Source organism: Hesperophylax consimilis, chromosome 18, assembly GCF_061612785.1.
Source record: "Hesperophylax consimilis isolate HC1 chromosome 18, BYU_Hcon_1.0, whole genome shotgun sequence".
Classification (NCBI taxonomy): domain Eukaryota; kingdom Metazoa; phylum Arthropoda; class Insecta; order Trichoptera; family Limnephilidae; genus Hesperophylax; species Hesperophylax consimilis.
This window is the reverse complement of record NC_142853.1, coordinates 32,547,591-32,573,715: the sequence shown is the minus strand read 5'-3', so window position 1 is coordinate 32,573,715 and position 26,125 is coordinate 32,547,591. Positions and strand designations below refer to the sequence as shown.

The following is a 26,125-nucleotide window of genomic DNA, read 5'->3' as shown; positions in this document are numbered from 1 at the left end:
TGTGACATGGTAATAACATACTTTTTTTTTTAAATCAGCGCCATCTGTTGGACGTAAAAGCAACACGCGCTATTGTTTCTCTATCTGCACAGACAGACTGAGCCACAGCAACGCGTGGCGGGCTACAGCTAGTTTCTAATAAATAAATAATAGTGGGCAAACACCCGGTAAAAGATAACAAATTTAAAAAAAATTACAATTTTAAGTTTTATAAATTTAAATATTACTTTAAAAGATGGTGAATTAGAAAATAATGATCACACAAATCAAACTGTTAAGTTCAGGAGCAGAAAGGTACATAAACAAGAAGGAGTTTTATTAACCACTCGGAACATTAGAACGTCAAAAGACGTAAATATGATAATAGCGGTCAAGACATTAGTACGTCTTTTCACGTAAACGCGCGAGATTTTACAAAAATCGATTTATTTCCATCACTAGTATACGGATTGCCATGATTTAAAAAACAGAGTATCGATAATGAATAACGCTACGCGTCTGTATTCAAGAATATCTATGGAATGTAGAGGTGCATTATCTAAGTCGATTGGATCTGTCATCTTGTTCGTTCATAATTTATTGCGTTTCTAAATAATTTATTAAAAATATTTTAGTTTGGACGGTTAATATTTTGAGGTGACTAATAGTTTTTAATTATATTTCTTCAATATATAAAGTGTTATTTCTTTATGATACTCAGAAAAAAGTACATTTTTCACAGCTTTGAAATAATGGTCAGCGATTTTTACATATTTTTGACGTTTTCAGAAAATGTATATTTAGAAACGCAAATATTTACGTATAACAAAACAATACGATAGTGAATTTCATAATCTTTCCAAAACATTTTTTAGAATGAGGCTACGTTTCCCAAAACGTGAGTTATGAAGCTTTTAACAAAACAATGAGAGGTTAAAATCATGAGATTATTGACTGTTTGTGTAGAATAACCCACAGCATTGCTTACTGAAGAGAACAACTAGAATTTTTCTTTTATTGATAAAAATAAAAGGCTGTTTATACACGGTGTCCGGAAACTCGTAGTACAAGCGGGAAACTGGAGAATCTACACCACATGGGGAACCCAAAAAAACATAAAGTTTTTTGATTTGAGCATTTTCAAAAAAAAAAAAAACCAAAAAAAAATATTTTTCGGCTATTTTAGGGTTAAAGTTTTTTCTGGTGTTTAGGGTTGAATAAAAGATGTTTTAACCCTGCAGAGCAGAAATATTTTATGATTACACCGGGTTAAATGAAGGGTGATTTCAAAATAATGCTTCAAATCCGAGTTTCTTCATTTGTTTTACTTTCAAATAGTTTTAATTAGTTGGGTACTTTGATCTTCAGTAATAATTTATAAGAATTTGATTAAAAAAAAAAAATAAAAAAAAAATCAACTTCAAACTCGATTTACTCGATAACGAAAGCTCAAATAAAAAAAATATATACTACAAAATCGACTCCAAATGTGATGTAGATTCACCAGTTTCCCGCTTGTACTACGAGTTTCCGGACACCCTGTATACTGTACATGCATTATTTTGTTTAAATATATTACCTAGGTATATTTATTGTTAACTGTTATATAGATTTGCATTTTAAAAAAAACACTGTAAAACCAGCATTTAATATGATAATGACAAGTATTAAAATACATTGTTCAGTATGCAGTGCACTGCACAATGTCTCGTAAAATAAATGGCTACACGTAAATCAAATCAAATCTTTTTAATTTAATATTTGCTTACAATCATTTGCTTATTATTTGCCTACAATCATTTGAGAGTTACGACTGCTTGATTACAATCGATTATGATCATTTTACCTATAACTGAATCTTATTATTTTCACGGGTGAGACTAGGCTTATTACTTTCTGTACAGTGTAAAAAAAAGCAGAATCAAACATGCTTTTAGGTTAGAAAACGTTAATTTTCAACATTTGTTACCTTTCGCATTGGGTCCACTTTGTCCAAGACAACGAAGGTGTAAGGATCTTCTTCATCGTAGGATATTTCATTGGGGCTGAAGGTCAAGTTCGTTCGGCGGATGGTCATCCCGTTGTCCGTGGTCTGGTACAGCATCTTGTTCGCAATGTCCGTGAAGACACACTGCAAATAATTCATACAATAAGAAAAGAAATAATAATCAAGAAGATAATATTAAAAAGTATACACGAAACATGAAGCAGAACATAAAAAGATAATGGTTGCAGATGCGAATGGAATTCAGGGGTTCCGTTTTAACGGGACAATGCCTCTAACCACTAACCTATTGAAACTTAATTATTTTTTCTCAATTCTTCAATGATTAGATATTATATTGATAAGTAAAACATTTAAGAGTTATCCCAATAAATTGAAAAAACCCCTAATTTAATTTATTATATATTTCTCCCAGATGTCAAAAGATCCATAGTCTTCTTGGGAGATATTTTTACCAGTCACATGCCAGAACAAAAATCAAATCTCGTTTTGTATTACCGTGAAATTTTGTATTGAGTGTTATAAAGAGAGAACACCACACTTTGTATTTTGAATTTAAAAGTTTATGATAGACATTCCCGAAAAAATAAAAAGAATACTGTGAAACAACATTTAGGATGGGTTGTTCCACAGAATTTGAACAATTCATCCAATTTCAAAGTTAATATTCAAATTCAATGAAAATCCTATTCAAGTTCTGTTATAATCCGAGTACTGTGAAACAACCAGCCCATGATGAAATAATAACAGAACTTTCACAGAACTTGAATTTTAACATTGTAATTGTTCAAAATCTGTGAAAAATTCTTAGAATTTCAATAAAATTTGTTAAGGTATGCAAACTTTTTTATATATTACTAAAAAAAAAAGTGAAGTTACAATAACTTGCATAATACCTTTGTATAATTAAATATGTTTAGTAGTTGCGTGTAAAAGGGTAATTAAAGTTTACACAATAAAAAGTGAAGTTACAATAACTTTTATAATACCTTTGTCTAATTAAATATGTTTAGTAGTTGCATGTAACGTGGTAATTACAGTTTACACAATAAAACCATCGGTAAGCATCTTTATCTATATTTGTGTTCAAATTTTGAATATTTTTAATTGCACATGTAGACTCATAATAACAAAATCTGAAAGACACTTCCGACCCTTAGTGATCGATGAACCGGTGGATGCAATCTGTTAGACAAAAATTGACAATATTTTTACTAGTCTATTGTTAGTAATAACATAGATTTTTACAGCGCCCTTGAGGTGATATTGCACAAAAACGGTGCTGTAAAAATCATCCAAATTAAATATTTTTAAATTTCAGCATATTTATCAGGAATCGAATGCGATGCGAAAATGATTCCCGCGCAATCCGAATTATAAAATCGAAAATTAGAAAATCATATCCACAAATGGTACAGTTGCAAACCTAATTTAAATAGCTAAGCTAGCTAGTTAATATCTACCTACAGCCTTACTAAAAAACATGTTGTTAATATTGGAGCGCGTAAGGTCAGAATAGTGAAAAACTTGACTTATTACAATGGCGTTTGTTTGGTTAAAATGGTATTCTCAAGGTCGGCGCTTTACTACACCAACGTTGAATGGGCGTGTAAGAATCTAATTAATAAGACGGTAAGTAACTATCTTACAGAATTTATTATTTCATGTGCAAATGTGTGAATGTACTGCTCTACACACTGAAATGCTGAAACTTACACAGTCCCCGACATAGTAAATAAAAAAAAAGCAAAGTATGTATGTTTCTGTATCTGTTTGTACATATTAAGCAAAATCCTAGCAAGTAATATTTGTACAGTGGCCATGAGGTGATTTCCCACGGGAATTTTGCTAAACAAACTATCCAATAAATATTATTATTATAAAATGTATATATTAAGAATCAATGTTTGTTTATCTAAATGAATTCATATTTTTTCCCTCAGGCTGATTTGTTCGCTTATGGAAACAGTTTATAATATGGTCTCATAGATATCGTTGTGTCTCGCTTAATGTCTTGGTGAGAAGTATGATCTAAATGGTGTTAGAAAGAGAAAACACCATGCTTTATATTTAAATCTAGACTTTGACCACAGAATAGTTAAAATGCACACCTCTATGAAACCAAAGGTTCCAACCGCAATTTGAAAAAAAAAGTTAAAATTTTGTGAATTTTTTATTATTTATTTTTTTTACGAAACATCAAAAGAGTGAGGTGACAATAAAGTTTGGAATACATTAATTTGTCTAATAAATGTGTGTACTTTTATTTGTGTGTATATCAGTATCTTTAGTTGCAAAAAATAAAATAAAGTGGGTCACATTATATGTATTTCTAATAACAAAATTAGAAATCGTAAATACGCTTATACGAAATTATATGAAATCATCACCTTTTAAAAAACAGTTTTTCATTTTGCGAATACATTCAGAAATATTTATAATTTCGATTTTTTCGCAAAGTGGAAATACTCTTACCAGAACTACTGTCAGAAAAAGCCAGAGGCCTGAGGGATTAATCAATAATATTTTTCATTTGAGTTCCTTATTGGGGGTACCATAGTACTCTTAACTTCAGGAAGTACAGGGTTTTCCAATAAGAGGTGTTATTTTGATATTCAATCGTAAAAGATCAATGGTTTCGTTGCTTGTGTGGCACGTAGCGCCGTCTTGTTGAAAGTAAACGTTGTCCAGATCAATACCATCCAATTCCGGCCATAAAAAATCATTAATCATCTCTCGATAGCGCAATCCATTCATCGTAACTGTTGCTCCAGCCTCATTTTTGAAAAAGTAAGGTCCAATGACTCCGCCGGACCATAAACCGCTCCAAACAGTCACACATTGAGGAAAGAGAGGCTTTTCAACAATAACTCTTGGGTTTTCCGAGCCCCAGATGTGACAATTTTGCTTGTTGACGAAGCCACCGAGGTGGAAACGGGCCTCATCACTCAAGATGATTTTCATTTAATTCACTCAAGTGAATTTTAATAATTTCAATGCGTTGTTGAAGCGTGTATCGTTCCATTTTTATTAATGTCGTAGTTTCTACTTGTCAAATGTCAAAAAATGACAGCTTCAAAAGTAACATCTACCGAAATAACAAGCTATTCAAAATAACACCTCTTATTGGAAAACCTTTAGTAAGTGCTAAAGGGTATCAATAAAATATCAAAAAAGCTTAACGATATTAAGGACCGGTTGTTTCGGAAAATTTGAACAATTCTTCAAATTTCAAAGTTATTTTTCAAGTTCTGTGAAAGATTTTTTCAAGTTCTGTTATTATTTCAGTTCTGTCAAGCAACTAGCCTATAATGATATGATAACAGAAATTGAATAGGTCTTTCACAGAACCTGAAAATGAGCGTTGAAATTTGATGAATTGTTCAAATTCTACGAAACAACCCATCCTAAGTCTTTCAGAGACAAATAGCAGCAGGTTTCAATTTGCTAGCAGAAAGGAACCCATGGAAAAAATCAGGAATTAAATTTGAAAAGCACCAACCGTTTTTTTTTAACTATCTATGCCCCAATAATTCTTTAATAAAATATGCATGGCGTGATTCCAGCATGTCAATAAATTTCTTCTGATAAGATAAGGTATAATGCAAATATTAGTGCATCCAAGGAGGATATTAATTCAATAACAGAGGGTTAAAGACAAACAGCATCGTGTTTTCATTTAGAATAAATGATAAACAATATTGTAATGAGCATGAGACATAAACATTATGTGCAATTAATTAAGATTATTTCATTGCTTCCTACATCAAAACATCCAACTTACAGTTGAAACTCTTAGTGTTATCATTCAAGACTCATATTTTTTTGAGCAAAGATGCGACAACAACATGGCACATTGTTTTATTATTAATCAGTTATATGGATACATATTTCAATATATATTATTGTGTACATAATAATATATTGTGGAAGCTGGTCACCATCACGAGCATGCGTTGGCGATGCACGGGAACCGGGTTCGTCAGCTTCCTTTGTTTAACGGTCTTTCACCATTAGAGTATTGGGGGGAAGCCTCTATTGACCTGCTGGAATTATTCGTGTGCAAACTGTGAACCAAAGTGGTGCCATCTCGGCGCGTTAAATAAATGTATTATGTCTTCTCTTATAGCAATATGGAATCTGCTTGCACCACGTGACTTATGGCATTTGAACGAAAAGAATTTAAATTAATATTTTTATAGTATTACTTTTAATTGCTTTGATTTTTGGTGGTGTTGGTTGGGAATTATTATTTTTAGATTGTCCGTAATTTAGGGGGTGTGTAGCTCCAACCGCCACTGGTCACGGATTCACTGGTTTCTACTCGTAGTACAAAATATATTGTAAATAATTTATTTTAGCGGCATTGCATTTAACAGTGCAACTTATATTATCTCAGAACCAATAACATTACATTAACAAATATAACATTTACTGCAAATAAGCAAGCTTCTCCAAGAAGGAGATAATAGTTTAATACTTGGAATAATTCCAGGCATATTTACAGTTCAAAGAACTCTGATTTGTCACGGTGAGGAAAGGGCGTTTTTTTGGTCTGATATCACACAGCTATCATTGTTCTTATTGCCTTTGAAACAAACACTCCACATAAATCATAATATTCTGTTCTCAGAAATGCATTTCGAGTCGCTAACGGAAATTTCAGTGGGAGTTTAAGCAGACATCACAATTCTTTACATAAGATAATAACAAGCGCTTAATCTACCAGCCTCAGCTCTCCTCTCCACTCCCCTTGATTCTCTGAAGGTCCCACGAGGAAAGAGTACATGGAGGGACCTCAGTTTTCCTCTCCACTCCCCCTTGAATTCCTGAAGGTCAGAAAAAAGGGAAGAGTCCACTGAGGTGGCCTCAGCTCTCCTCTCCACTCCCCCCAGGTACCCCAAAGGCCCCTTGTTTTATGATTAGAATGTTTCAATTTTTATCCCACAAGTATTTAGGTAAATAGAAAGTTTAACGCGGCAGAGCCCCGAGTGCTGGGATAAGGTCTAAATACTCCGAAATGTTATCCTGTATCTCGAAGGCGCCATTCGTGACACTGTTCCCCAGAGTCATTCAGTTCACATTCCCAACGCTGGTACATATATACTCATAATGAGTACCTAAATAAATGATTCCTTTCCTTTCCTGTACTTTAATATTTGGTATTTTACAATAAATCCATTCAACTAAAATATTGTACGAATTTAATAGGATTATGTATCACTCAAATTCATGTGGTTAATTTCTTCAGAATCTAATGACTCTGTGAAGAAGAAACCACAACCAAACATATATTATCATTGTGTGTCATTTTCCCTTAATGACTAATTATAAAAATGATATATCATGAAATCAAAGTCTAGCATTATTATTACTGTAATGACAGTGACACAAGAACAGTCATATTTCTAATAAATGAAATGGGACACTGCATACAAAACAACACTGTTGTGAATTATTAGTTATGAGCTAAATGATTAACATTAGGAGCTAAATGAAATAATGACTGGCAGATAAAAACCCTATGCCCCGTTTGAAAACTTCAATGGTTATTTTTGAAAATAACAGAAGACGCCACTTCCATTAGCAACAATCCTAATTTTATTAATGAACGGATTTTAACATGCGACCTTCGAATTGCTAGTAGGGAGAGCCTTACCCCTCCACTACAGAGGCCGAGGATCTATTGCTTTGTCAAGAACTTCCTGAGACTGGGCTGGTGAAAATGGACCTTTTAAATATCTCATCTGATAAATTAAATCATTTTAATGACATAGGTAGGACCTACTAGGTAGGCATAATTATTGTATCCTATGCAATCAAGAAAAAATTTAAATAGAGGAGAGTTCTGATGTATATATAAAAAAAAAAAAAATTCACTAAACTGTGTAGAAATGAAAAGTTAGAGATGCATCTGTGGTAAAACTTTATATGATCATGTTAAAAATGAGGAGATGATAATGCAAGCAGAATGGTTAAGATTAAGAAAGAGACGCTTAGATAGTTTGGGCATGTAGAGCGGATGAATGAAGAAAGGTGTGTAAGGTGAATATTTTACGAGGAATTAATGGTAGAAAAAGTTGGGACACCCAAGAAAGACATGGCACGATCAAGTCAATCAAATATCTGAGTCGGGTCACGTCAAGAGTTAGAATAACAGAAGAATATGTATGAGACGATATATGAATGAGAATGAAGCAAGGAGTGTGTGCCGAGACAGAGTTGTGTTGTGGTGTCTCTTCTCTACCTGCCCCTGTCGGGAAATGGCGTGATTAATATAATTAGGAAGGAAAATAAATGCAAATATCGCATCACATAGCTTAGATAAGTGTTATTTAACTCCGGCATTATACATAGCAAACGCCTTTGTAAATAACTGCAAAGTTATTTATTATTAGCGCAGATCCGTGACAAATTACGGGACATTATAATTTTATTGTAGGATTGATAATTGCACATTAGCTAAAAAGCGCAGACACTTGAGGGATAACGAAATTCAATTTTACTTGTCAAGAATATCCCTAAGGTCAGTCATACATGGAGATACTCGCAAGCGACTGGAGTTTTGTGCGCATCGTTCTCGAGTATCCGCCATAATATTTTACTAGTGTTTGCGACACCAACGGATTTGACATCAGTTGCAGGCTACTGGCATACTGGTAGCAAGCTATGCTAGTTGTATACACATCTGCTACTCATTTGATATAAATGCTGTCCGGGGATGATTTGAATGTTAAATTCGTTCTGGAGGTGGAAAAATATTTATGTTTATATATCTATAATTTAGAGGAATATGTAAGAAAGGATTTAGCGGAGAAGCCGGGATCGAGATAGGAAAAAAGTCAATTTGACATCATTCTTGTGTAGTTCCTTGGCGGCGACGAATGCCCTACAATTAATATTTATTTAGTTTTATGGTTGAACCCAAAATCTTCTTTTACATCGTTTTTCATATTTATAATAAAGATAGAGCAGACCAATATTTTTTTCATCACTCCAGTCACTTGACATCGTATTAACTATTACAGCTAGGGTTGCCAGATGTCCGGTTTTGGACCGGACTGTACGGATTTTTGAATGGCCGTCCGGTCTAGAAAATTTTGGAAAACTAGACAATAGAATGTCCATTTTATTTCAAAATACGCAATATTTATACCTTACTCACATTTACAGAGCAAAAGCCAAGAGCGATTCTGACGGGTGGCAGCAAGACTTGTGGGGGAGAGGAGCGCTCCTCGCAAGTCATATGATCAAGTAAGAGAATTTACCAAAAACGTTCTTAACGTTTATCAAAGATCACTGGTCTATATTGAAAAGTTGTACCCTTTTGAAAACAATACCTACAAAACCTTCAGTAGCTTGGATATTAAATGCGGAAGATTACCTACGCTAGATGAACTAATTGAAATATGGTCACTGTCCCCATGGAAGCAGCAAACTCCTCCTGAAAATCTCTATTAGGAACTGGAAGGAATATCCATTGATATGTGGTGTAGGTTTTTCAACGATGAATCAGCACCAAATCTGTTGAAAATGGTAAAATGTGTGTGCAGTGTTCCCTTATCCAATGCCTTCGTAGAAAGAGTTTTTAGTGTAATGGGTACTTTGATTATATAAATGTCTAGATAGAGTGTCGCACTGTTATTCCGACAGAAAGAACAGGCCAGATTTGAAATACTTGTGTGCGTGTCACGCACACAAGTATACGCAACTTATATCGTTGACGTAAGCGCTTAACGTCACTGTAGGCGTATTGAGTGATACCAGCTCCCTAGTATTTCCCAAAAAAGTTGGGAAAAAATATGTTTCGATTTTGCGGGACCTATAATTCGTTTAATTTTGAATTCATTTAAGTAAGATAGTTTTCTACATAAATATAATGATATAAATGAAAAGAAAATCATTGTTAAAAGAGATTTATTTTTATTTGATTATTTTTAACAAATAAACAAGAAATACGGAAAATAAGAAAGATACATTCCTAGACGCTGCCAAATGGCCGGCAGGTATCGCTGTGTCTAAATTTAAATTTTTATCATCATCAATTAAAGAAGGTGGCCCACAACCAGGTAAATCTATACCTACCTAAAAAGTAGTGTCTGGATACTTTATCAACTTAAATACATAAATATGATTGACCAAATTCAAAAAAAAATCCTAAGGTACGTTTACATGTAATCATACGGAATATATCCGAAATTCATGCATCACGTGGAAATGCTAAAGGAGACAAATTATCAAAGCCTGGAGACCATGCGTAATGCCGGACTCATGGTATTTGAATTAAAGTTATTAAAACATCTTATCGATTGTCCATATCTCCTGTCATGCTGTGGCTTATTCGCTCCTGATAAACACTGTCGAACTCGTAGCCACGCCCTATTCTGCATACCGCACAGATGTCATGGCTCAACATAGCATGACAAGAGGTATGACATTGCTTAATGCCCTACCAGCAAATATAGATGTGTTTAATATCACTATACCATGTTTAAAATAAATAATGTATATGTATTGTTAGTTGTAAGAAAATTGTACCAATATTGGACTTACCTGTCTGTTGTACAAAATAATAATAAAACATGTCACACTAAAAAAGACAATGCAACTTTTTAAAACTAAAGCTATCGATAGTTATTATTTATTCTTAATGACCTTCCCTTTGAATTTGTTTTTTAAACAGATTTCGTCTAGATTTTACATTCCGGTTAATATTTTAGTATAGTGTACTTTGGGCAATTATTAAAACCTATTTTAAAATTAACAACGCACTCATGGGAAATTTTTTTATTTATTAGATTCTTATATTTCTTAAAGAGATGAATCATTTAAATTTACTGAATTTAAAGTTAATGTTCTTTATAAATAGAACGGCGTCATTTGCGCCTTGCAATTTTTACCTTATGTGGGTATTTTAATTTGAAGAACAGGCAACCCTGTAAACAATGCGTCAAAATATGGCGTTGTCAAGACGATGGTAAGACTAAATTACACCATTAAAACTGAATTGTTTCTTTAACTAAATGGTTATTATATGGCTTTGAAAAGGTAACTTACCTATGATAGGTAACATTTTTAGTTATTTTCAATCGTCCTTTGTAATTTCTGCACACTGTTGTAGCGCAAATCGTCATTTTCAAATGTCACACAACACGTGTTTACCGCACAGCGATAGTTTCGCAACTGAGCGGACTGAACGAGCTTATCAGCCAACTGTTGGCTGATATTTTTTTTGGCGTTTCGTCGCTCGAACGCTCAATCTAGACATTTATATAATCAAAGAATGGGTAATGTATGGACTGACGAAAGAAATCGACTAGGTGTGAATACCGTAAAAAGCGAATTATGTGCTTTCTTTAATTTAAATGTCAGTTGCACTGAATTTAAAGATAAATTTCAGGCAACAATAACGATTATTATTAAAAGCAGTAGTGTTTCATTGTGTTCACCTTCAGTAATTTTCTATATTTTATCTGGCCAAAATAAAAGGGATTTATGATTATCAAAGGACCATTTTTTCTTTTTTTGACAAATTTTACAAAAAAAAATCAAAGGACAAAATTTATATGGACCATCTGACAACCCTATCCACGGCTGCATGTGAAAGTGTAATTCAGTGTAATCTGTTTTGCGCCGTGTACGGAAACTATCTTTAAAGAGTAGAGTCCACTTGTTGTTGCATCACAGTCGCATAGCTCGTAAGTATTTCTGTGTACAAAGGGCCTAAGAAATACACATTTCAAATATAGAATTCAAATAATTTTCTTGTAGCAAAATTTTATGCTATTGTGGGTAGGTACTTTAAGTACTAAAAAATAAAATCAAATAAAATAAATCTGGTAAAAAAATATTATGTATGTACTTAAGGATTTATTTTAGTCCTAGAGTTTTTTTTAATTTTGTTTAGTTCTAGGATTTGTTGAACGATAGTTAAAGACAGAAATACAATCGAAATTAGTATTTTGTGATGAATATTGTGTTAACAAGGTAATTTCTGGCACAATAATATATTTTAGTACCATTGTGTTATTCAGTGTATTTTAAATGTACAATAAGAAATTTTATATAAAACAATCTAATCAATAAAACAGTATGCAGCTGTAAAACTAGTGACCAAAGATTGTAGTGAAAGTTATTATTTATTTTATTATCAATAGCAATAAACTGACACTTATTTTAGTATGTATCTACAGGGCTGTAGGCTGTGGTAACGATGAGTCGTTCATGAATGACCCACACAATTGAGCTAGATCTTTTTGATGAGCCATAATCGTACAACTCCCGGTAAACCATACCATATCTCAATTGAATGGTTACTCTTTTTTATCAGGAGATATTTAAAAAAATTGCACCATTAAAATTATCCAAGTATTACTTGTTATTAAATTCTCAGAGAAGTGAACAAAGTCTGACAGTCTGACATCTGGACTTATATATTTATATACCTACACCTACTAACTACCTAGCATCTTATTTTTCTCGTGGCACGAGGCGGCGTACCAGTACAAAGAGTCTTACAATCATATGCTAACGCTGGGAACGGGGAGCCATACCGGTACAAAGAGTCGCACAATCATAAGCTAACGCTGGGAACGGGGAGCCATACCGGTACAAAGAGTCGCACAATCATAAGCTAACGCTGGGAACGGGGAGCCATACCGGTACAAAGAGTCGTACAATCATACGCTGACGCTGGGAACGGGGAGCCGTACCGGGGGAGCCGTGTCGGGTGAGCACAGTATTCTCACTGCTCACATGCTCTGAGCCCACATTCAATTGAGTCGACTCTTTAAATATAATATTGAATTGGTACCATGGCTTAATAAAATGAGTCACGACCCATCACTAGTCTGTAGGCCCTTGAAATGTTTTAATCTGTGTAGTAAACATGACACTGTGAGTTGTAAGCACTGTGATTGGTGTCATAAGGCAAATGGATGAGTATTAACTATATTGAATGATTACAGAAGGCAAGTAGCTCCAGATGTGGGCATATTCATAACATAATTCGTGGCCCTTTGAGGGACCTACGACCGGACAATACAGTGGCAATACAAATGTTTAAAAATTGAAAAACGGTTGCATCTCTTAATCTGGAAATTATCAGTTATATTAGGTATGTTTATTGACTAAATCTGAATAGCCAGGGAGGTACTGTCTTCCTCTTCAGCATCCCTTTACTTTTCCCCATTTACGTCTGTCTCATATTCCTCAATTAATGTAAAAAATAAATGCTGATTCTGAATAAAAATACTAGACAAATAAATATAAGGATGGGTTTCACGGAATTTGAACAATAATCCATCAAATTTCAAAGTGAATATTCAAATTCTTTGAAAGTCCTACTCAAGTTATGTTATTATTCAAGTACTGTGAAACAACCGGCTCGTGATGAAATAATAACAGAACTTAATTTTAACTTTGAAATTCGTTTACATAATTGTTAAAATTCTGTAAAACACAACCCGTCCTTATTATAAGTGAACAGATTATGCAAAAAATCCGAAAAATCATATAAGATCTAATTAAAAAGGTTGTAGTATTGAGTTTTTTTGAGAGCTGAATATTTTTTTTTTTTTTTTAAAGAAAGACAAACATTCCCGGGTTACGAATAACCTGACAATATTTGAAAATCTCCTACTACCACCACAGTAAGCTGAAAATGTTGCTTGTGTTGTGATGGAGGACTTAGCCAGCCGAGGAATTGAACACAATACACCTGGGTGGGACCCAAACGCGATGTCAACTCAGCCACAGACCGGTCCGATACATATATTATTAAAAATGACCCATTTTTACAATCATTGTTTGAAATCAGTATAATCTCTTTGGTCAAAACATCATGTGATTTTCAATACCACTATTTTGATTAATTCTCAGTATTGAAAATGAGCCAATTGTGCTCCTTTTTTATTAGGAGACATTATTCTCAGAAGTATCTTCAAGTGGAGTTTTAAAGTTGAGATTGCATATTCCTGCTATTTTCTATTTATTCTATAAATTTAAAAGTTGCCAGCGAATACAAATGTTTTTCTCGAGATTAAATACTTTATCAGCACTTTATGCTATTGGTAATAAAAATCAACTGTAAAAATTATTTCTGTAAACAAAAATTCATATAAATTAAAATACCCAATGAGGATATTATTATCAAGATTTTTTTTTTTCATTCGTCACTCTCAGAAATTGCAATGATCGTCTTACATTCGATGCCGATGATTTTGGACAAAACAGATGTTGGTATTTTTGGTCGTAAAATTATAAAATGATGTTTTTTGTCAGGTTTTAAAACTAATGCAAACAAATAAAATCTAAAATGCTGAAAAATAATCTTTTATTTACGCTGCAGTCTGGCGTTGACGTAGGTACCATATTTGCCGATCGAGCAAGAATGACTTTTGATAAAAATAAAAACAGCTGTCATAAGAAATGTTTCTGATCAAATAAATTCAATTGAAAAAGTTTTTCGGCGGTAAGCTTTGAATATGAACCTCCCATAATAATAATAACGATTGGATTATTTGTATAGCACCGTTTTCATGAGAAAATCACCTCAAGGGCGCTTAACAACTTAATTTAAGCATTTAATTTATTCCTATCACTTAGACATAAACTTTTGGCTAATAACTAAGTTTCATAGCTAAAGACAACTAGTGGCTTATAACTAAGATTAATGTCGAGTGATTTACAACTAATGACATATCGGAAGCCTTCTCTTTAGATCATCATCTCATTTGTGAGCAGTGGCGGCTCGTGACTTTTGGATGTACTAGAGTGCTAATATTACAAAAAAAATTGTTGTTAACTTTTTTTTTTCTAAAATTCATCAGTGCGGCCAAACTGAAATTTCCTGAAAATCTTCATACAATAAATCGAATTTTTGAAAAATAATAAAAAATCGTTTTTGACTAAATAACGTTAATAATGTCGAATTTCGCAAAATTTAGCACTCTACCACATTCAAAAGTCGCGAGCCGCCACTGTTTGTAAGCAGCCTCCGTTTCTCTTTGCAATCAATGATGCTATTGGACAATATTTAAATCCATACGCTGTTCGATGGACAATAATATGGCTACTTTTGTAAATCCACTCATTTTTCATCTTCTAAGGAAATGCTCACGAAAATGTCAATACATAATGAACTTTATCTAAAGTGATTATCAGCAGGTGCCTTATCAAAGTACCAATTTAGAAAACAAAGCGGTAATCTATTAATAAGCCTTTAAACAAGTAGGGGCTGACAAAACACTTCAATAAATCAAAAGATAATAAGTATTAACAATACACACCATTCTTGATAAAGAGAAATTTTTATTTTTGCCTTAACAAACCTAGTAAAGGTAGTAACCGAAAGCAATATGAATGTACAAGATCGACACTGCAATTGCAGTGCTTCGTACCGAGCGTGAATACGATTCTTCAACACTGCAATTGCAGGGATTAATGAATTGGATAAACAAATTTGAGCTCTCTACTCCACTGGTGCAACAATCTAGGATTATTTCAATGTCAATAATTATTGTATTGTATTATGGATATGATACATATTATCAGCTCCGTTTACTCCAAATGAATAAAATAACTCCATGTACTTATACCACCTACTTATTCATCGAAATGTAATAATATTATTTTTATTTTACTACTATTCTTAAATCAATGTTAAATGTAAATAAATATATTCTTAAATTTATTTAAATTTACTGCGTATCTAATTTAGTAACTGCTATTTTAGTCTATTTTCATTATCTATACTTTTGTTATCATGCTATATACATTTTGTTTATTTCTTACTTTATAAATAAAAACTTTCTTTCTTTTCTTTACCCTATGTATATTGTAATGGCACTACGCCCCAACTCAAACACGAGAAACGTTTTTCTCTATTGAATTGGGTAGTTACGTTAAAAAGAAAACATTTTTATTGTATTTAGTTTTTTTAGTATAACATATTTATGTTTTTAAATAAAATTAATATATTTTTAAATAAAAAAAAATGGGATCAGAAGTATACAGATTGCTGCAACTGAAAAATATCAGTTAATATCAACATTTTACTTCAACGAAACAATAAAATACAACGAATTGAAAGAGTTTGCCAATAAACAATGTCTCGGTATAATAACATACTTAGATAAATAACTAGTAAAACTGCACAGTCCATGAAAATTAATCGCAGTGCTAAATTTCACGCTGTCTTGACGGATAATGTAGTTAAACAAATTGTTAATTTCGCTGTTGGCGAAATGTAAACATTTTCAAAATGTTTTGTGCATTTCAGTGCTCTGGTGGGAGCGTATTGATAAAATGATACATCAAGGAAACATGAATTAACGGGATTTATCCACACTTACGCAAAATCAAACAATGGATGCCATGTTTTGAACAAGACATGAATTGTATTATATATTATAATCCACAAATGAAAAGCAGAATTAACATAGTTATCAATAATAATAAAGAGCTACAATGGTTTAAAACAAATGCAGTTAGGTTAACCCTTTCAGCCTTGGAATGTTTTTTCTTTTAGATCTTGTATTTTCTATACTTAGGGACCTTTGGCTTCCTATGAGTTCATTCAGGAAAATTATAAAATCACCCCCTCCCCCTTCCTTTGGAAATAATAAGCGCATAATTGAATCAAACAGTTCTGAAAGGGTTAAGAACAATGAATGTAACTAAATTGTACAAATTCCATTCAAATCCTCCAAGCAATGTGTTTATGGGCACAGATATTGTATCTCCTTAACAATTTTATTTATCTTTAAGGCGGTGGCAGATTATGCTATAAGAGTGTTTTATATAACTCCATATTGCTCGCCATACAATCCCATACAGACCTGTCACACCTATGTGTTACAAGTGTGGGCGTGGCGACGATATGCGCTGTGATCTGCTAGCCAGGCTATATTTAAAAACATAAAAAACATAAAAACCAAAATACGCAATTCTTGTAGTGTTGTACTTTGTTTTGTTTCTTTCTCTCTCCCTGTATTTGTTATCGAGCATAATCTATTTTTACCAATGTATTAGTTGGTAAGTAACTTCTTCTAAATGGCTCTGTGCTTATGTGTATATCCCTGTCTGTTTCCTATTTAATTTCTTCTTGTTTGTTCTACTTAACCGTACTAAAACTGTATTAAAACTGTACTAGATCCACTAATAAAAGCCCAAAAATTGATAATACGGACTATCTACAAAGCACATTATATACAACCCACGAAGGACTTATTTAAAGACTTTAAAGTTCTTAATATAAAATCCTTATATGTAAAAAATGTTACCTCTTATTTTAAATTCAAATTTACAAAAAAATATATATCCGATTCAAATTATAACACAAGATACTCGAACCAATACAACTATAATATTAAATCAGGAAATCGTACAGATATCAATAACTACAGACCAATCACAATTCTGAACACATTATCTAAAATCTTAGAAATAACAGTTAAAACTCAACTCATCGATTACCTAGAATCAAATAAACTATTATCACCAAAACAATTTGGTTTCAGAAAAAATCTAGGAACATCCAACGCCATAGCTTTAGTAATTGAATATATTAAAAATTCTCTAGATTCACATAAAAAATGCATTGGAGTATTTCTCGACCTTTCTAAAGCCTTCGACACAATAAATCACCAACATCTTTTTGAAAAACTAGTTAACATAGGGATCACTGATAATGAACTGATATTCTTTAAAAGCTACATGGGAAATAGAAAGCAAACTGTGAAACTTAACAACATAACCAGTGAGTGTATTGATGTCAAATGCGGGGTGCCTCAAGGAAGTATTCTGGGTCCGATTCTGTTCCTAATTTACATTAATGATCTATGCCACATAGAATGTGACGGAGAAATCATAAGTTTTGCGGATGATACTGTTCTCCTTATAAATGGGAATAATTGGACAGAAACATTTAAGAAAGCAGAAGACACACTAAACAGGATTAAAAAATGGCTAGACTACTATTCACTTACACTAAATGCTAATAAAACCAAATTCTTCACTTTCAAAATAAAAAATACAAAAAACTCTGAAGAAAACCATAACTTGAAAATTCATAGCCCGCATCACTTAAATGAACATTGTAATTGTCCCTCATTAGAAAATGTTGACCACATAACGTATCTAGGTCTAAAAATAGATGGAAATTTAAAATGGACCAATCACATTAGCTATTTAGATAATAAAATTAAAAAACTAAGTTATTTTTTCAAAACTATCAGGAATGTGCTCATTAAAAAAGACTTAATCAAAATCTACATGGCTCTCTGCCAATCACTGTTAGAATACGGTATTATCGGATGGGGCAGTGCAAATAAAAACATACTAAATCCACTTATTAAATCTCAAAAAGCCATAATGAAAATTATACTGAAAGTTCCTGTAAGAACTAGCACTAACGAAATCTTCACCAATCTTAACATCATGTCTATTAAACAACTATATTCTAAAACTATACTCATTTACATTCATAAACACAAAACACAAGAAATAACAACAAACACGTACAATAGAAACACTAGATCTCATGATCAAAAACTTATCCAACAAATAATTACTAATACAACTTTTGGGCAAAAAAGCTTCTTATATCACAGTATTAAACTCTACAACAAAATACCACTCACACTCAAAAACCTCAACACTTTAACATTTAAATCTGAAATAAAAAGCTGGATACTTAACATAGGAAGATCTGAAATAGAAAATTTACTGAAATCAAACACAGACTAAAACAGAATCAACTGAACTATACCAAAAAACAGTACCTTACTTATTTTAAAATTACTTAAAAAAAATATATATACTACATTATACTTTGTTGTAATATTAATTTCTTATAATTAAATTATAATATGTAAATGACATCCTCAGCACGGGAGATCCCAGTGAGGATATCATTATATCTATGTGTTAATAAGAAAAGAAGACAATAAATCATTTTTTATTTAAACTTCCGATTTAGTTGTCCGGGTTAAGTCTTCCCCAAAGGAAAAACTTAACCCTTCCACTCACTTTTCCACAAATGATCAGCTAGTCAATCAACACTATGTAAGTGCATTATATAAGTAAAATAAATACAAAACAATACAAGAACAACAACACGTCAAATCACCAGATATCAAATGGGAAAAAAAATTCACCGTCTCCAGATATTTTCATATCAGAGGGTTCGGCTCGGTAGAACTTCTAACAGGGCCTATAAATCCTACTGATCCCTCAACATAAATATTTAAAAAATCTTTTGTTATCCTACATGTATTCAAAATGACCGACTTTTGCATCTTTATATATAAATTTTTTGATAGATCTAATACGCATTATTATTATTATTATTATTATTATTATATTATTCCGGCAACAAAAACTTCAATGGCACAGTCCCAGTTTAACTTTCTTGCCCCTAAAATATTTAACAATTTATCAATTGAAATAAAGTCAATAACCAAATATCTCACTTTCAAAAAGGCGCTTGATGACTTTTTGATTAATGATTGTGACAGTGTTAATCACTTGTTTCTCATTCTCAGATAGTGAATAAACAACTATGTACAAGTAGGCATGTGTATATGTATGTATGCATACATATATATATGTGTATGTATGTATGTATACATATTTATTTGTATATATTTGTATATCTTTGTATGAATATGTATGCATCTATAAATATGAATAAGTGTGTGTGTGGATGTATGCGTGTACACGCGTATTTACGCGCTCATACATGCATGTACACTTACACAACCAGAAAAGAGAGTTATGTATTTGATCTTTTCCTGCACAATAGCATGTCTTAGACTTCTAAATTTTATTATTTTTTTTTCTTTTATTTTTATTTCTTCTTTATTTTTTTAATTTTTCTTTTTTTTGTCTTCTGCTTTCTACTTTAACATTTTTATATTTTCTATTTCCATTATAATTCATTCTAATATAATCTTTCATACTTTAAACATGTATAAATATTTAATTCATATGTTAACACTAGACCTCACATACTAACTATATACCATTGGTCGCGACGAGACAGGCAGTCGCCTAGTGTGGTGATTTAATGTATCACATGTAAGAAAATGTATTATTGTATTATCATGTATTCTATAAATAAATAAATAAATAACCTCTTAAGGACCACGCCCGAGTATACTCGGGCGGCTATTATGTGCCAGAATTCGGAATACATACTAAAGAAAAATTTTAATTATTTTTTCACACTATGCACCACAACATCAATATTCAGTCCCATTTTGGGCCCAAATTGGCTTTTATATGAGGATATATATTTTGAGTAAATAAAATTCATTGATAAAAAAAAGGTGTTTTTTTTTCCATTTTTAATTTTTAAATGATTACTGAAGGGGTTAACCTCCCTTTTTCTATTTGTGTACTGTTTTGTATTTGAAACTTATAATTTTGATATTTTTCTATTTTTTTTCTGTTTCGTATGTGAAACTTATAACCTACGGCAGGGGTCAGAACACTTAACGGAGTGCTGTAATTACGCAGTTTTCAAAATGACAGGTCCCATACAAAGAAATGATATTCCGCGGCAGTCCCTCAGTTGATCTGACCCCCTCTCTTGAGGAAGATTATAGCGTAGTGTGTCAGCCCAACATATAATACGTACATAGCATAATGTATCTAAGGCTTTATGCTAAACGAAAGTTAATGCCAAAAATTATATTTACATAAATATAGATACTGTAATATGTAACTAAAAAACTTATGTATATATCACAAAATCTAATGTTTCCAGGATTGCAAATCTTCAAACTAAGTTTTCTCAATATTATGTTTTATGGAGATACAATATATTAACTCACCATCAATGTGAAATCATCTTGTTGTAAGCATGTTTCATTTAACCTTTGTGCGTATTTGATATGTCATCTAATAACATGGTTTTCGAGATAGTTATATTATCAATGAAAACTGATTTATCGAGGGATTTTCCTCTTTGGTCATAAACACAGATATTCTCCAACGCCTTCTATGTAGGCTTTGACAAAAACATTATTAAATCTGCAACCATTGTATTTTATTGCCATTTTCATCTACAACGGCATTGGGACCAAAAGGGATGTACTTAATATGCCATGGTGAGGTGAAAACATAATTTGCATTGATCAAGCACTATATTAGTCCGCAAACGTACCAGCATAACATAATTAGTGTGACTCACCATACGCATTATTTCAAATCTTAAGTCCATATAAAGCAGATACAGTTAATTTGTCTGAAGCAGCAACAAGGTTATAATAAATACAGTAATATGAAAGTTACACTACTTACAAAGGAATTGATGTGCGGATGGTTGTAGAACTTGTCCAGCTGGGCGTATCCGTCTGAGGGCTTATCGCCCAGCCGGAAACTTTCCGTCTTGTTGAGGAAGGTGTCGCCATAGTCGTAGGAGATGTACAGCGCGCTGGGAGAGCCGGGGCCCGTGGGCGGCTGGGAGGGGTCCCTCGCCAGGCAGACTATCACGCTGGAGCCCTCGCCCACCCAGTGCACCATCAGCTGCTGGTGACTGTCGTTCAGGTGGTTCACCTGCAAAATTATAAATTATGAGAAAAAAAATTCTATTCAGTTTATAGTATTATTATGCGGTTTATGGTAGATTATGTGGTAAGTTTACAGGCAATATTCCCTTCAAGATGTGCATGTGTGTAGCCATACATCTGTTAAAAATTGTCCACACCATAGACATATGAATATTAGTAGACCTGCCCTAAGTGATTAAAAGCATATTATCCCCACTCCCCATACCGGTTCCATTGGAGCCGGCTGTGCTCGCGTATGGCCTCAAGTGAAATTTGAAAACGTGACGTCATCATTCTTGTGCGAACTATGGTCGAGGCATCATCGGTTCATTTTACGAAATAACATGGCAAAATGTTGACTTGTACTATGAAAACTTGTAAAAATAGATGTGAAAAAGAGAATAAACCCAATTGTCGTATTACATTCCATATATAAGCATTATTTTACTTTATTTTAAGCATATTCACATCGTATAATATATGTAGATCAGTTTTAGAAACATATACTATAACATCGAGAAACGACTGGACGCGAAACACAAAGCTGGTTGGTTGCTGGGAAGTAAATTATGAACATTTATAAAAGTGTCTTAACTAAATACTTAAACGAAATATTCGACTCTGAAAATAGAACCGAATTTTTTTGCCGAATTTGGACTTCGCAAATTTGTTCATAACGTGGCGAGTAATTTGCGCTCCCATGGAAAAATGTCTATTCATTCAAAAGCAGATTTTACTTTTAAGAAGTAAATAGTGATATTATAATGCGAGATGCCTATTTACTGTCAGATTGATTTATTGACGAATCACAGTCAGCCTTACTCCCTTCGTTCTTCAACAGTTGATTTTACCCCTCGCCATTATCTTCTCGTCTATTAATTCCTATGTCTGTGGTCCACACTCATGTTTTCATGACACGTCTCAAAGAAAGGAATGTGACCAGATTTTTGTTTTGCGCGAGAATACACAATATTTTTATATAAGTCACAATAGATTATATACAATATTTTATAATAGGTTCTCAGTTCGCACCATATGTTGCGTACCTAATTTGAACAAACACTTTATGAATTTAGTGAGTCACTTTATGAGTTTTATTATTTTTGCCTGTATAAACAGAAGTACTACGTATTTATTTTTACTGTGACTGTTTCATTGTTGTTTACCTGAGAAATAATGCATATCCTTCCGACGTGATACATAATTTCAAGAAATAATGTCAGTATTTTAAAAAGTATTATTGGTCGGCAAGAGGGGTATAAAAAGTGTGCTGTGCGGCAGTGGCGGTCGGTGACTTTTTGTAGAAGGGATGCTGGACATCAAATGTTTATACTAGTACTTACTACGTACTTGATATCAAATATGTACATCTAGACGCTAGCCCACGAACAAGATACAATTAGGTACCGTCTAAAATTATCTCCATAACTCAATATTTCCAGTATTCAGAATAAGTTTTTTTTCGCAAATGGCCAAGATACAAAACTTTTTCGTATTAATGATTCAATTATACAATCACACAATTCACTATTATCATTTAGAACACGTTGGAGAAGTATCCAATAATCCAAGCTCAAAGCAAACTGTCAAAGCAGCGCGCGCATACAATACAATGGATTAGTAATAGAGTATACGATTCTGTGCATTATACATATGAGCATTAAATACGGTTTTTGCACGTTGGCTGCTGTCATTAATGTTGTATAAAGTTGACGAAGATATTGGCTTGCGGGTCTCAGTGCGCATGCGTGGAAAGAAAGTACGTTCTAGCAATCTTGGATACGGTTTACAGATCGCTTCCACACCACAGTGTGTTTTACGCGTTTCACAGTATTTGAGAATGTACGTGTATTTAGACTCGCCAGCGCTTTTTGTATCGTGTCGTTCGTTGTGCGTACACAGGAACAGGACGATAATATGGACGATGTCTTATAATAATAAAATTTGTATAATTTTTTACAATGCTTTTTTGTAAAAAAAATCACATTAAGGTCGCTGTAGAAATATTAAAATATTTAAATTGCAGTATTGCTGTTTACGGCTAAAAGTCCAAATCTTTTTACTCTAAAATGCAAGGGATGCGGAGCATCCACAGCATGTATGGACAGACCGCGCCTGTCGTGTGGCAGTGACGGAACCCATACATTTGAACGCAGCCTAAAGGTTAAATAATAAGTTTTCATATTATTACGATGACACAACTTAAGTAAAAACCTGATCACTGAAGTGAAGGATAAACGCAATTAATTTTAATGAATTTTCGGCCCAATCGGGTATTTAAAAATAATGTCCTTTGTTCAACTCTGCCATCGGATGCTTCCCTGTGAAGAGATAAGGATAATCAACCCTATTAACCCCTCTGGTATATTGACTGTTACATTTCGAATTTGTGTGTATTTCCACTTCTCAATCAAATCAAAAAAACAAAAAAAAACATTTCTGAATGTATCTGAAAACTAAAAACTGTTTTTGAAAGGTGAAGAAATATGCTTTAAATTTTATTACAAGAAACAAACATAAAATTTTTGAAATATTAAAATTTTGAAATCAAATAATTTTAAAAATGGACGGGTTGTTTCTTAGAATTTGAACAATTCATCAAATTTAAAAGTTGATTTTCAAGTTCTGTGAAAGTCCTATTCAAGTTCTGTAATTTCATTGTGGGCCACCAGTTGCTTAACAGATTCATTGGAAAAAAATTATGTTTATTTCCAATAATAAAAACTGACGTTAAATATGTACCTACACATTTCCTCTCTTTTTCACAATGATAAAAATAAACAATTATTTTATGAAAGTCGAAGACAACCTGCATAAAATTAAAAGTATAGTAGGTCAATACGTAAATTCAAATATCAGATTAGATTGCTTATAATCTATGCATTATAAATTACCTCCGCTAAAAATATTATTATTACTGTCACCAAAGATAACAAAGTAAAAACAAAGATTAAGCACTAAGCAGGGAAAAACAAATTTATTATTAAGACACATTATTAAATTGATGAAATACGTTTATTGGCAGAATTTCAGGACTTATGCTTGGAATTTATAGAGCCTTTTGGAGTAACGTGCATGGTGGGGGATGGAGCATTGGATAAACAACAGCTCCAGGTTTTATTCTATAGTTTTTATTATCGAAATTGATGGACCATGGCGGTCATGGGTTCAATATCTCTGCCAAGAAGTCCGTCATCATCGCAAAAGCAATATTAGGAGTAGTAGGAGTTTTCCAAATAATTTCAGGTTATTCATAATAATGATAGAATATTACAAAAAAATATTTCTAACTCTGTATTGCACATTTTAACAGCTACACTACGGAGGTCAGTTAATCAATATCAGGAAAATTTGGTAATACATATAATGATTGTAATTATTTTATCAAAGGATGCCCACGCTTTTATTGCCTCCCACTGTAGCAGATGTTATACATAAAATATGAATCAGAATATCAAATAACAAAAAAGCTTGATAGACTGTGAGACTGATATTGTACATTGTATGAGCTGCATAATAAATAATTAGTATTTAAAATTATCCAGTAGATGTTTTCATTATTATGAGTTAATTAGAATGAAAAACAATCTTTGTTATTTCAAATAATAATTCACTGTATTTAGATTTTGTCTCTTTATATATTGTTCCTATCATATATATAAGTACTTACTTTTAGCATAATGATATTCTATTTTTCTTATAATTAGTGTAACTCTCTCACCAAGCACAAGAACCAGTTTCTTTATTGGTGAGATTGCGAACATAAATATGTTTTGTAATGTAAATATATTTTCTATGTACTCATATTATATCCTGTACCCACTTATATATATTAAATAAAAAAAATTAAAAAAATAGTATGTTTCCGGTATGTTCCAGAGTGGAAGATATTCTTAGTAACGCCCTGTTGAAAGGCCACCATTCAGAGTCGAAACGTTGCTTGAAATGGCGTTAGCCGTGTTTGGTGCCAGATCTGAATAGCCAAGGACTTCCCAACCTTCCTCCTCCCCACTCACTTCAGCCTCAACATAATCCAATTTAAAACCTAACTCTCACCCTAAATGTTTAACAATAGAGTATTAAATTCAAAAACATGGTTACAGGTAAAATAATTATAAACAAAGTGACCATAATCAAATGATCGCAACTATCAAACGATCGTAACTCTCAAATGATCGCAAGCGAAATAATCGTAGGTAAATAATAAGCAAATGAATAAGCAAATAATATGATCAAATGGCAATTTACGATCAAATATGCTTACAATCAAATGATAATTACAATCTTTTTGATTAAGATCATTTGGTTACTATCAAAATGTCAGTTATCCAAAAACACAGTTTGCATGTGCATATACAATACTTTAGCCAATAATTTATTGATAAGGACACTCTTATCTTGGTTTTGGTTAATCAAAATAACTTTGATAAGGGAGCCCATTCAGATTGTAAACACTAAACCAGAATGAATCATTCAAAATTGACAATAATTATCAATACTCTTATCTTTTTAAGGGTTTTTTGTGCAGTTTAATGATAATAATATGCAATTGTATTCAGTTAAAATATTTCCTGACATTGTGTTA

The 26,125-nt window shown here is 32.5% G+C and overlaps 1 protein-coding gene across 1 annotated transcript in view; it reads right to left on the bottom strand.

Annotated features, from left to right (window-relative positions):
* Nucleotides 1-26,125, bottom strand: part of LOC149415680 (uncharacterized) — a 70,415-nt gene that overhangs the window by 38,005 nt on the left and 6,285 nt on the right. The window contains exons 2-3 of the mRNA XM_089642413.1: nt 21,293-21,547; nt 1,949-2,110 (exon numbers count right to left, since the gene is read on the bottom strand). Coding sequence (XP_089498539.1) covers nt 1,949-2,110; nt 21,293-21,547 — 417 coding nt within the window. The remainder of the gene's footprint in view (nt 1-1,948; nt 2,111-21,292; nt 21,548-26,125) is intronic.